At 35.9% G+C, this 14,563-nt stretch overlaps 1 protein-coding gene across 2 annotated transcripts in view; it reads left to right on the forward strand.

The window, feature by feature from the left end:
• CACNA2D3 (calcium voltage-gated channel auxiliary subunit alpha2delta 3) overlaps positions 1 to 14,563 on the forward strand; it is a 457,261-nt gene that overhangs the window by 198,738 nt on the left and 243,960 nt on the right. For both annotated transcript variants that reach the window (XR_009726818.1, XM_061362402.1), the window contains exons 6-8: positions 6,002 to 6,133; positions 7,161 to 7,221; positions 7,303 to 7,453. Coding sequence is in view for 1 of the 2 variants with exons in the window: in XM_061362402.1 (XP_061218386.1) it covers positions 6,002 to 6,133; positions 7,161 to 7,221; positions 7,303 to 7,453 (344 nt within the window). In the remaining variant the exon portion in view is untranslated. The remainder of the gene's footprint in view (positions 1 to 6,001; positions 6,134 to 7,160; positions 7,222 to 7,302; positions 7,454 to 14,563) is intronic.

Genomic DNA, 14,563 nt, shown 5'->3' on the forward strand with positions numbered 1-14,563 from the left:
CAGACTAAACATTTGAACAGTAACTAAAAACATTGGTGTTATCAGTGCTGTTCCCAGGACGAAAGTCAAAACCACAGCACTGCACCAGCTACTAAGAAGAAGAAAAGATGACTGCTACTGTTGAACCCAGGACAGCCTTACTGCATTGTGTAGTGTAACTAAGTTGGCCCATTTCTAGAATTCCATGTCTCTGACTAGCTCAGCAATAGGAATTAGGCAATTATTGTGAATGTTAGTGTACAGATTTACATGGTGTTATGTTGTTGTAAAGAATTACAAACAGGTCTGTCCTTGAGAAATTTCCATAAGGATGACTTTTATTTCAAAGTCTGCATCTTGCCTTTGTCATATATCACTTCAACGATAACTGCCAAAATTGTCCCTTTTGGTACGTTCTGTGTGAAATATTTTACAGTACAGTTGCCTTCATTTAGCATCAGTCACATTTGCTTTCTTTTTCTCTAATATGCAGTGTGTTTCACAGGTTTACTGTGTTGTTTCTCATGACATCTTTTCCTGCTGTGCCACTTGCAGAGATTTAGATTTCCTGGTTGCTTATAGTCCCTGTTCCATCAGCCTGTGCAGAGATTCCTTCTTGCTGTGTGCCACAACTGGCTCTTTTTTTTTTCAGTATTCAAGACTAATTTTGCTTCTGTGATGAAATCTCAGAACCTATGAGGTCTCTATTCAGTTTGGTTAATTCCTATTTTCTGAACATTTGTTTCCTATTTCCTACTTGGAAAACTGTTTCTAAGAGTGGTTTTCATGTTCACCCTGGCTCTTAGTTGCACTCTGGCATCCCAGGGTTCTGTGGTGTAGTATCTTCTAACTAATCTTTCAGGTTTTATAGTCTTCAATTCATGTCCTGCAAAAATGTGGAAATGACTGGGTTTTTTTTTTCCTCAAAATGCAGAAATACCCCGGTGTCTGTGGTCAGATTAATTTACGGAGTGATCATCTGTCAGGATTACTGGGTTTTGACATAAATTCTCCTTAGCTAACAACCTTTTAGCAGTTGCTGGGTAAGCAATTATCTGTTGTTTGACTGTGTTAGTGACAGGTGGAAGTACTATGTGCCTGGTTCCTGTGAACAGCTTTATTAAAGAAGCATCTTTCTACTTATTCCTGGGATGGACAGTAAGTGAAGACGTGGAATTTTGCTGCAAGTTCATCCCTTGATTTAAAGAAAAAAAAAAAAAAAAAGAAAAGAAAAAAGACAAAACCCCAAAAAACTGTAATGTTCTGTGTTCATAAGTCCTGCTTAAATGCTGGTTCTAGAGCTTTGTTCTAACCCATTTACAGATCAGCCACATACTGGCTGTTTTTAGCTGCTATATCAGCCAGGTCAGTAACTGAATGGGCGACTTCAAAGGAGCACTGATTTGCTGCAGGATGTTCTTTGTAATTCATTAGCTAGCGAGCTCTTACAAAGTCAGAACTGAATCTGTGTCCCTGGTGTTAGTGAGGAGTTTGAAGCTGTTAATTCTGGGTTTTAAATGAACTAAAGTTGAATCTCAGACCACCTTGTTCACAAAAATCCCAACAAAACCCAACCAACCAACCAAAACAACAACAAAAAAATCCCCCAAAGAAAACAAACCACCAAACCTACTCCTGAAATTCAGCATAATAATAAACACATCTGGCCATAGTCCAGTTCTTCTGCTGCCACTTGAAAGGAGAAGGGGAGTGTTATTAGTGCAATGTTGTAAACTGAAACAACTAAATGCTACTATGTCTTCAAACAGTCACACTCTTGAAGTCTTTACCATCCCATATATTTATGAGGAGGGAATGATTTCTGGCACTGGTAAATAGTTCTCAGCACATAAAACAAAATGGAGATGCACCTTCTTTTGTGCCTACAGATGGCCAAATGATTTGGTCTGTGAGCTGAGGCATCCACATCACCCAGTAGAGGCAGAGGGAGGAGAAGAGATAGAAAAAACCAAAGGCAGTTGTGAAAATTGGCATTCAGCCCCAGCTGTTGAATATGTTGGACCACCCTGAAAAGCATTCATATTAGTGTTGAGTAGTATAATTATTAGATTGTTGGTGTATGTCCCAGCAAAGTATGTGATTTTGTTATTCTTTAAAATAAACCAGACTAAATATGTTGTCAGTATTATCAAAACTAAACTAATATTGTTGCTATCTTTGAGCCAAAAAGGTGCTGGATTTTGCATTTCTTTTCCAGTGTTTGATCCTGTAGGCTGTACTCATACTGTTTTATTGTATGACAGTACTGCTCTGCAATGTTAGGGGTTGCCCTTGACGTTGTTGGATGCCAGCATCTTTGATAGTTTTCCAGGAGAAGTTAATTATTGTATTACAAAGGTAATTTAAAAGGGGAAAAAAAACCTAAGGATCATTGGTAACATTTTTCTTTTCTTAGTAATAAAGCAGAGTATAGCAAGAAAGGGAAGTATTCTGGACTTTCCTCATAATCACTGAATCCCTCATTATTCTTCTTAATTCTCTAAAACACCTGCTGGAATAATTAGAAGACAGAATGCATTATGTCTGTATTAGTTTTGTTCCATAGACTTATTGTATTCTAGATATTTTTATAGATTCTTTGAACTAAAATATATTTCATTATAGCGCTAACGTAGCTGGCTAATCGTGGCTATTGCACATCTTCCAGCCTGAATACCTTGGTTGCCTTTGTTGAGACTTCAGACCTATTTCTTGGAGTCAGCAGTATCTGTGACAGCAACTTAATTGCTACATGCGTTTGTGCTGTTCTTCAGCAATTTTGTTTCAGATTCTTGTCAGTGTACCTATTTGCCCGGGGGATGGTTTTGTATTAAATATCAGTAAAAACCAGGTAACATCTACACAAACAGCAGCAGAGCAAAATCTCATATAATTGGAAACCAGCAAATCTAAAAGGCAAGGGAATGGGAATATTTTAATTATATTTTAGCTGTAACTGCCAGGAAGCAAAAGCAGAAATTATGTTTCAGAATGTGGCAGAAAGCTATTTACGCTTATTGTCTTTGAGCCCCATATCATCATGTTAATGATTTTGCATTTATGTTAAGCTTTATCTTTTCTTCTTTTTCTCCCTCCTCAAATCTCTGAATATTCACAAGCATTACTTTGCCACTGTTGACATATAAATATTTTGGGGATGTAGATGACATTCACCAGCAAACTTAATAATACTGTTTGTATATGAAGGACTGAGGGGAAATTTAGGCAATCTGATGAAATTACTAAAATTGGAAATTGTCCAGAACTGCAAGCTTAACATATAGGTTACTAGAAAATGAGACTAAAATTTTAATGAGGCTATATGGTCAGGAACTCTGTTGCATTTAGTATGGTAGCTCATGTGGACAGAGATGCATCCATATAACTGTCATTATCAAATTTGGAACAAGGAGCTTGGGTTTGCAACCCTTCTGCCTGAAGGTACAGTAGCCAGTGAAGAACTACAATTTCTACATGCAGTCTGCAGGCCTGAAGTTTTGTACTGTGGACACAGTTTTTTCCCACTTCACTTTTCATTGTATCCTAAGGATTAGGCTGAGTGTGAACCTTATTTGCTGTATTAATAATAATGCTTGGTGCATAAAAAGTAACTTGGTATATTGTAAAAGGAACAACCAGCATAATAGATATGTAGTGTGTAGGAAAGAAGTGAATTGTCACTGAGTTTCATTTTGAAGGAGCCCAGTCATCTTAGATCACATTTTAATTGTGTCCTCTTATTTAAAATGTCTGCTTAACGCTTCTTTCAGCTAAATAATTCCTATTAGTTTCAGAGTTGCTGCATTAAAGTTTGTAGGGATCAGCATTTGGATGGTTAGTGATTACTGTTGTCAACTTAATGCAGACTATAGAATGATCCTGCTAAAGGAAAACGTCCTCATTCTATTTTGTCATGGTTTAACCTCGGCTGGCAACTAAGTACCATGCAGCTCGCTCCAGTTTCCATGGAGTTCTCTAATCTGTGGTACAGCTATACGAACATGCTAAGTAGCTCTTCATAAATGGGCTAAAGAAAAAAATCCATTACTGGGTTGGCATGGATAGTTTAATATATAAATACATTTTTTTTTTCAAATGCCATTGGAAGGATTTCACATTCATTTTAAAGCTTAAAGGGTAGAATACTAAAGTTATCCCATTTCCTTATGGAGCTGGAGTGTATACACAATTCAAAGGAAATTATCATTGGGTTTGGAGAGACAGTGAAGGTTCTGGTTAGGTGAGTAACATTATAGTACAGATTAATTGAGAAAGGGCATTAATATTTAGCTTCTGCCTAATACAGGGTAGAAGACATCTGATGAACTGATGATATAAAAGACTAAGGTGCAATGAGCAGGCTTGGCATGAGATTCAAATGTAACTTTTTGAGGATCACTACAGTTGATTTTAAATATAAATTAAAATGGTATTATTCTGTTGGTTTCATTTGGCTTTTCACTAATCCTGGTGAGTTTACAGTCCTCTAGAGGCTTGAGGAAAGGTTCCTGTGTTCCTTGGCTTTCCTCTAAACAGGCTTTTCTAGCAACACTTCCAAGAAAAAACAGACAAAGAAAACCAAAAACCCTAAACCAACAAAATCAACTTTTATGGAACTAAGTTGCTCTTTTCAAAGATGAATTAAACTTATCACCTTATCTTAGTATTGTAACAGTAAATCAATAATGTCACTGTACTTTTTGGTGATTCAGCTGCTCTACCAGAACTTGTTTATAGAAGCATAACCAGAATATCAATGTTTGAACTAGTTCTGGGAAGTTCCTGTGGTTTGAGAATAGGATTCCCAATATATTGCCTCATTTCTCAAGTGATGTCAAAATACCAAATAGTGGATTAATATTTTGAGATGCTGAAATAAGAGCATATTTTTATAAACTGGTCATAGATGCCAGGATAGGCAGTGTTGGTAGGTAATTTGTGATGTCTTGATCACATCTTGTTACTGGAGTAACTGCAGACTCAGAAATGACTGATTTTGAAAGCTACACAAAGCTGAGGACTAGTGACACCTGTTTGCTTAATATGTGTCTTGGTTGGAGATTTTAAGTATATATTTCATCCTCTAGAGAAACAAGTAACTATCCTAGACATGTTTTAAAAGTAACATCTGTTTTGTTGACTTTACTTTTTCAGCAGTCTATGTAAACCTAAATATTTAGATGAAAGTAACAAAGATTTGTAGCTGAGATGTTCCCCTTGTTCTGCTGTTTTTCTTGATGAATGTAGGAAAAGATAATAATTCACTTTCTTTACACTCCATTAAAATCACATTCTAAGTAGTTTTCTGAAATCAATACAGCACTGTTATTTTGCAAGGTAACAGAAGTAGCATTTCAAACACTTAAGCAAATGTTACTGTGTATGCATGTATGCACACTTTTACAAATGAAATAATATGCCTGTGATTTTAATTCTGTTTTTCCCTCTCTATTTTTCTAACTTCACGTGCAGATTGAATTGGGACTATATCTTAATTGTCTCATATTTCAAAATTCACAATTTGAAATTTAGTAACTTCTTAAGATACGTTGATTTATTTCTGATTTTCCAGTACTGATCCAAATCTGCAGTGTAAAACCATGTTTGGGCAGCCTGGGCTTTTAGGAATTGATAGATGGGGATATTGTAAACCAAACCAACCATTTTAAAGCAAGGACATAAATAACAATTAGTGTAATGAGATTTTGTGTTTGTATGTATACCATAACTCATTCAAGTGTGAAATAAAGGGTATTTTGCTTTCTGTTCCCACATGTAAACTTTCAGATATAGTGAGAATGTTGTTACCAAGTTTAAGATTAAAAAAAAAAAAAAAAAATTGTATAAAGTGTTGCCACGAGACATTCCATGCATTTAGGGAAAGTCAACTGAGTAACTAAATGAGTCAATCAAATAGCAAAATTATGTTCTTCAGAACAAGAGGTGCATTAGTTCCAGATACATGGTCTACTGAGCAATTTTAACTTATCTAATGTACCTTTTTTTTTCCTCTCCTTCCTAGATCCAGCCATTGTAAATGGAGTTTATTGGTCAGAATCTTTAAATAAGGTGTTTGTTGATAATTTTGATCGTGACCCTTCTCTCATCTGGCAGTACTTTGGAAGTGCAAAAGGATTTTTCAGACAGTACCCAGGTAAGAAGAATACAAGTTCTTACTTAAAGTATGACAAAGAATGGTGTGGCTGCAATTTTTCACTCAGTATTGTCACAAATCATGACTTTCACAGGTACTTGCAGGTTGTTTTTTTCTTTGTTTAGTTTTAAGAGAGACATTTCTAGTGAATGTTATCAACATTCTGAGGGGATTTTTTAAACCAATTTTAATTTGGAGTTGAAGTTGCTGAGATAACTCATGTACTCATAAGAATTCCTATTAATTAATATATATACATACATCAGAAAAGTAACTCCTAAATAGACTGTGGAGAAGGAGGGCAAAATGATTGGACACTTCTTTATGGTACTGAATTTAGATAATGTGCTCTATTAATGCATACAGTAAGACTTCATTGTATTTCATTATTCAGTTTTTAGATTTCCTCATAACCTTACATCTTACTACCTAATGATTTCAAAAACTTGTTTTAAAGTTTTGCTTTGCACCCGTTTTAATGAAATGCAATTTGATCACTTGTATTATTTCCATAGAAATCTGTTAAGATACAGTAATTTATATTAGACCTTATTTTAAAGGCTGTTTCTTGTCTTCTGGTGAAGTTTAAAGTTTTGCTTTTTATCATATTTCTTTTGACCCACAACTGTGGGATATGAGCAATATATCACATGTATGACCTGTGGATGAAGTACTTAGTATAACAGGACCTGTTGAGACAAGGCACAGGTAGTGAGTGCTCAAGGCTTGAAAGGGGCTTCACAAGCATGTGATAAAGCTAGTATGACAACACTTCTGTGACAGTACTATGATGAATATAATAGTCCTGAAGAAGTTTTCACCTTACAGTAGACTAAAAAGGAGTGAGAAAAAAATACTCAGTTTGTTCATCCTATTTTATTATTTTTTCCAGTATTTCTTATGCTACAATATAATTCCCTGTTAAAGTATTAAACTCCATTAAGTGCTACTTAGGCCAATGCCACAGATACATTTTGAACAGGTACTGTGAAAATATAATTTTTTTTAAATTTCTTTTTTAAAACAGGAATTAAATGGGAACCTGATGAGAATGGAGTCATTGCATTTGACTGCAGAAACAGAAAATGGTAGGCAATAGATGACTACCCATGTTAAGAAATTTGAAAGGAAGTTCAGTATTTAAAAGAGCAAGTTGTCTTTTGTCTTAGGTACATCCAGGCAGCAACTTCTCCAAAAGATGTGGTCATTTTAGTAGATGTCAGTGGCAGTATGAAAGGGCTTCGTTTGACTATTGCAAAACAGACAGTTTCATCTATTCTGGATACCCTTGGAGATGATGACTTCTTCAATATAATTGCTGTGAGTGTCTTTCTTTTCTTCCTTTTTTTTTTTTTTTCTTTTTTTTTACATTACACAATACACTTGAAAAATGTTGCATAAGGGTGATGGATGCAAAATGACATCAGAGCCAACTGGACAAGCACTGTGATTTTTCCAGGACAAGTTTCTTCAGGTGACAGTGTCTTCAGGCTATTTTTCTATGACTTGCAGTCTGAAACCCCTTAATGAGTTCTCTTGAGTTTGGCAGTTGCAAAGAATAGTAATCTGTTTTGTAGTTTGCTTGAGCTTTCTACATTATCTTAGCTTTTAAGTTGGAGATCTGTCCCTTTACAGCTCTGCCTTCCTCTGCCCCCAGGTTAATATAGAAGGATTAATAGATGCCAACATAGCTTCTTGTTATTCCTGCTTTCCTCAGTGCAAATTAGAAATGTATGTGTGTGTATGTACACTGTACGAAGGCACTACTGGTACTTACTAACAGTGATAAATTAGATCATCAGTAGATCCTGTTATTTGTGTAGGGAGTAGGTAGTTTTCCATGGTACAGGTACACATTTTAAATCTATGGCAAGAGGTGACTTCTACAGCATTTAAGAGTAATGTAGTTAAGGATGGCTTTAACAAGTCCAGAACTGACGTCAGACCTATGATTTGCAGGGGGGTATGGGAGGAAAACTTACGGTTTTATAAATTCTTCTTTGTTGATATTCTCTTGATAATACTTCAAAGTACATGGGTTTATCATATGCATAGATCCTAAAAATTTCTTCAAGTGCTTGAATGTAAGGAGGATTCTGACCTTTTTTTCCCTATAAAGGGAATGTTTTTTGTATACTGAAATAAATGACCGCAGTGACACTAGTGCAAGTCATTGAGATTGTATGGAGAATGGAGTATATATGCTGAAAGTATACATGCATTTATTTAAATAGATAGCAAGCATTTAGTTCAGAATATCTTTCATATTAATCTTCTTGCTTGATAATTGCATAATTAGCAGAAACTCATGGAGTGGGAAGACATAATTACATACTGTATCAAAAAAAGATTGACTGTCCTTCAAGAAAATTGTGATTAACTGTAATCTAAATAACTTTAAGTTGAAAGAATGTTTCAAATAAGTAATTATGAAGATACTTGACCAGCCATTTTTCAGTGTGCAATCTCTGTGTTTATCAGTAGTTGTGACAGTTACTGTGAATGATGTAGGAAGAAAAAAGAATTTAAGTGATGATTTTTCCTCTGGGAAAACCAAAAAGCTCATCTATAACAAAAAATATAAAAATGTATGTAGCTAGAACCCAAAACAATGATTTTTTGCAGAAATAGTACAGGACAAATAATATGTAAAGACTTAAAAAAAGAGCAAATATGAAATAACTAAGCATCTTTATTTTTCAATTTAAACTTTAATTGAAGATGAACTGAGCTGTGCATAAACTAGCATGGAGTCACAGAATTTCTGCATAATTTATTACTTGGGAATGCACCAAACTGGTAGCTGAGACTGGTAGTGTGGAGAAAGGAGTGGAGGATGCTTCAATGAAGAAAGGCATAGGTAAACTGGGGCTGGATTTATAAACTCCTTTTAGAATTTGATGTGTTAGAGGAAGACACAAGAAGGTACACAGCAAAGCTGGGGTTACTGTGATCTAAATGATCAGCAAAAATCACTGCTCTGAATAAGCACCAGCAGGGTAGATGATCTTTGTTGAGACTGGAGAGGGTGTGTCAGAGATCAAACCATGCGACTACAAAGCTCACTCAAGAAGCTTCTTGGTGTGAAAGCACTGAAAATCCTTTATAGCTTTTATCTACAGACAAATGTTTGAGAAAGAATATATTTTACTCTTTATAATTTAGGCATAGCCAGGTAATGTGCAAGCAGTTCCTTTTTGCAGGCAAGGTCTTACTGTTCATGTAGCACACAGCTGATACTTGCTCACATCAATTGTTGTGAAGGGCCTGTCCAAATTGCTCTGTAAGGACTGCTGGTCATCTGGAAGTCTAGGCCAAATGGCCAAGCACCTCTTTCTCTTTCCAGGCCAAAATTGGAGGTGGAATAAGAGCTTTATGTGGGAAATCTGGACAAACAATACACTTATTTAAATGAAGCAAAAGTTTTGAGCCTGACTGATAGTCAGGATGGCTTTATTATGTGCCGTGATTAATGGAACAAATACTTGCAATGGAAGACTTCTATGAGGAATCAGGTCAGGAACTGGGAGTCAAATAGATTAAAGAGTTTTCCTTTTCCCACAAGAGGGGAGAACAGTAAAGCATGGCTGCATTTTGAGGCAAAGGAAGGAAGTGCAAGGAAAATAGTGATGAAAGATGTGAGAGGAGACTTACACGTGAGCAACAGCCAGAATGAAGCAAGTGGAAAGGTTACACAAGCAGATGGGAAACTTTTGTGCTTGCTACAGTAAGAAGGAAGAGCACTTTAAAGTTAGCCAGAAGAGAACAAGACGTTAGAGAAGCTGGACTAGTGTAAGACAGGGCTTTGTTGATGGGGGTAGCCAAGGATGGAAAGGAATTAAGCATTGTGAAAATCAGCATCTATGTCAGTGAAAGAAGGAGAAAAAACTCACTGTCCAAAAAGTTGTAAAATCTTTTCAATTTTTTTTTTTTTCAGCGGATTGTTACACATTTCAGTATGTCCACTAAAAAGACATTTAGGATTCCCATTGTCTGTAATGTGAGTTATGATCACTACACACTAACATTGTTAGAAACTCAATACTTAGAATTATGCTGTAGGGTAGGAAAAATAATCCAAACCAAACAAAAACCACCAACAAACCCCCCAAAAAAGCACCAAAACCCCAAAATATCCCACCCCCCTAAAAAAAAACCCCAAAACAAAAAAGACATTTCAGCCAAGAATAAACCTAAAAGCCACCAGCAGTACACTAGCTGGGTTCTTTCATATGCATTTATTTTTCACTAAATATGCTTTTATCTGTATATATATAATATAAGGAGGATTCAGTGTAGCTCTTTGCAGAGATTAACCATAAAAGGGTAATGTTAAAAATAATTTTAGCTTTCATGGGTAGGTTGCTGCAAAATCTATCTGAAATTGATGGACTAGATGATTGAATTGCAAAAAAATATTGAAATACAAGAGTAATTTTGTGCTGCCTGTGTTAAAATTTAAGGTCAGTTCACTGATGCATGAGCAGAGATGCCTGCAACAACAGTAAAGGCATATTTTTCCATTTCACTTTGAAGTATAATTCCAAGTCATGCATTAAATTAATAATATCATAAAACGAGTACTAATTTTGCTGAATGCTGAAATTTTAAAAATGCTTTTATAAAACTGTAAACTCTGTATTAAATTAACAAAATATTAACTGAGCCAAGAATGATACATTAATTTTAATGCTTTAGTGACATTAAGTTAGCAAAATTGATTACAATAAAAGTATTTGCTAATTCAAAGCACAGTGGTATATTTCCCTGGTTTTCGTTTGTAGAATTTCCCATTATAAATGATTTCTGTGTAGTCTCTTCTTAGGAACCCTTATAATCATACAGGGTAGATGATGGATAAACTTACTTTTCAGCGTGCTGAATAATCAGGATCTGTACAGCTCATATGTGAGGGGTCTGGGAAGGAGAAAGGCATAACCTCTATATGATGACTCCAACCAGCAGTCTGTGCATGGGTGCCACTTGTTACACATGGTAGCTCTAGTGGAACTTTAAAAATAGCAGTTTGTTTCCTCTTCTGGATTGGCTTCACTGTTGGATTTTAGATTAGGCTATATTGGGTATCTGAGTATGCCTAGTGTAGTGTGAAATCTTTTATCTGTGTATTGCTGCACAACAGAATGTGAATTTGTTTCTGTTGACCTTTCTCCAGACAGCTTAAATATGATAAAGAATGCACATGAAAATTATGAAGGTAAACTAATTCTGTAAGCGTGTTAGTACCATAAACACACGTGTGTGTATATATAGATATGTATATAACATTTTCAGAATACAAATAGTATCTGTTTCAGTAATGTTGGTCAGCAACTGTCAAACTAGCTATATAGTTCCTCTTAGTTGAGATTTTAGCCCACTTGTTTTATGCCTCTTGTGCAAAGAAATAACTAGAAATAGAGTTACAAAATAATGTGAACTAATAAACATAATTAAATCAAGAATAACCAATGTCATCTGATGTTTAAATCAATAAAAGGTTTTAGAAGAGTAGCTCAGAAATGGTGTAACTGGTTTCTGCTTCCTCCTTCAACAAAACACAGAATATGCACAACTATTGCATAGCAGTTATTACACCACAGCTATCACAACTGTAACATGCAAAAGTATCATATGCCAGAGTGTAGGGTTATGGGACAACACAACAGTAGGAAATCTAAGAAAACAGTGTAATGCAATACTCTTGAAAGGCAAAATGTAGACATTTACTGAGGTAAATTAAGAAGAGATTTATATTGGGTATTGCTGGCAAAGTCAGCAGTTACTAATCAGACTTTTGACTAAAGATCAGGAGGCTATTTCACGAAATGCAAAATTTGAAATCTCTTAAAAAACTACAGAACTGAATTCAAATTGCTGATGGGGGGGATTTTTCCCCTTTTTTACCTTAAGGGTTTGACACAGGTAAAAGAAAGGCATCACCAATAACAGTGCAAAACCCTATGGCAAGGTCAAAGAAATCAAATATATGCTATGAAGCACAACATGGGTCTTTTACTAGAAGCTGACAGTTGTACCAAAGATCAGTTGGAAATACTATTTTAAGCAGAAAACATTGCTTGAATGCTTTCACATAGTGCATCAAAATTCTACAGATTTCATGGACTTGGAAAGGCAGATATTTGCTGCTTTTTGGATTTTTTTTTGGAACTGAAATTAATTTTTCCATAGAATCATAGAATAGTTAGGGTTGGAAAGGACCTTAGGATCATCAAGTTCCAACCCCCCTGACATGGGCAGAGACACCTCACACTAAACCATGCCACTCAAGGCTCTGTCCAACCTGGCCTTGAACTGTGCCAGGGATGGAGCGTTTGCAACTTCCTTGGGCAACCTATTCCAGTGACTCACCACCCTTATAGTAAAGAACTTCTTCCTTACACCCAATCTAAACTTGCCCTGTTTAAGTTTTAACCCATTACCCCTTGTCCGATCACTACAGTCCCTAGTGAAGAGTCCCTCCCCAGCATCCCTATAGGCCCCCTTCAGATACTGGAAGGCTGCTATGTGGTCTCCACTCAGCCTTCTCTTCTCCAGGCTGAACAGCCCCAACTTTCTCAGCCTATCTTCATACAGGAGGTGCTCCAGTCCCCTGATCCTCCTCGTGGCCCTCCTCTGGACTTCTCCCAACAATTCCATGTCCTTTTTATGTTGAGGTCAAAATGGGGTACAAAGCGTATACAGTTAGTAAAGAGTATAAAAATTAATAGGTCATTAAAAATGCACCCTTGCAAGATTTCACACCATCAGAAGCTGCTATACGTTTTATAAAGGTTTTCTTTGCTATGCATTCATTTGTATTTATATAGAAGAGGGCGAACTGCTAACAAATAGAATCCTTCTAGATTATGCTTGTTATCCATAGAATACTGTTACAGAAAAATACTTATTTACACACCTTGGTGTAATACTGTTTCTTCTGCCATGGAGATTACTTTTTTTTTTTTTTTTATAGTAATCTCAAATGCAGATAGTGGCACAATTTTGGTAGGTTTCAGAAGGCTGAATATCTGTGTCTTCTCATGTTCACAGTGACAGCTGAAAAGTGCTTTGTCCACATGTCATCTATGTAATTATACCTTTTATGTGAGAATGAACATTTTTATTCATCCTTTTTTGAAGTAGGTTGATTTTGGGGCTGCTAGGGGACTTCAAACATGTCCTCTGTAAAAGTGTGGACATCCATTTTACTATGTCACTGAATAACAATAAAGGTGTAGCAGGAAGCTGCTGGGAGCCTGTGGGTTATGGTGCAGCTAACAGACATGCACATCTACATGTCTGTGGGAAAAACCTAGTGATATGAGTTACTTAAAATAGTAGTTAAATTGAATATTATAGAGATCTAAAAGACTGAAATCAGGCTATTTAGATGCAAGGTCTGATAGAGTAGGAAGTTGTTTGCTCTATTCGCTGGTGGTGATAGGCCTGGAAAAAAAGTTTTGGTACTACTACAGCATTAGGGAATTCTGAGTTTGCTTGCATGCAGACGTTTCAAAGTGAGACTGTGACTGAGAAACAAGTAGATTTCAGTATCTTATTGCATGATGACCAATTACAGACATTGTGATTGGTATCATATAAAAAACAGACCTTAATATAAATTCCAATGACAGCTACAGAAATTAGCCTGAGAAGGCTAAACTGGAAGGTATATTTATTAATGAACATACTGGAAAAAACTGTGTGAAGATGGGAAAAGTCTTGGGAGTAGGGGCTGGTATACTGGTGTCTGTTATGGATTTTTGATTTTATTTTATTTTTACAATAGAATGGAATATAGTCTTGACTTAAGCCTATAATAAGAGATGCTGCATAGTTTCGGCATTATTATTTTGCAATAACTGTCAGGAGATAGATTGCAAAGCAATTCGAACAGAGGAAAGCACATCATTTATCAGTTCAATTGGCTGTTATGACATATGCACACAGGACACTGACTCTAAAGTGTTCCAGAAATCTTTGCCTAGTTTCTTTGTATTACCTTTGGAGCAAAGGACATATCCACATATTCTTATATGTTGAAATAATATTGATGGGAATAAAATAATTAGGGAAGCATGCAAATCTGCTGCAGAAATTATGTATAAATATCTTTTGATCGTTTCTGTTTGTTTCTATGCAACCAATCAATTACTGTGTCGATGCTGATGTAAGTCGTCTGTAAAACTAGCAATAGCAAGTGAAATTACTTACAGCTAAGGACTGAGCCTAGCACAGTGCCTCAAGAATAGCTTGATGCAATTCAAATTAAACACTCTTCCCTATGTAACAGTAATTAAGTAATTATGAATGTGGTGACTTGTGCACTGTTAAAATGAAAGATGATGCCAAGTGTCCGAAGTGGAACAGGTTGCAGGGGTCCATGGGTAGACCACGTGCATAGAAAAGTGGTGTTAAACCGAAGAAAGT

This window comes from Neopsephotus bourkii, unplaced genomic scaffold (genome assembly GCF_033783945.1).
Source record: "Neopsephotus bourkii isolate Nb327-2 ecotype Australia unplaced genomic scaffold, CSIRO-AGI_Nbou_v1 NB_1120, whole genome shotgun sequence".
NCBI lineage: Eukaryota > Metazoa > Chordata > Aves > Psittaciformes > Psittacidae > Neopsephotus > Neopsephotus bourkii.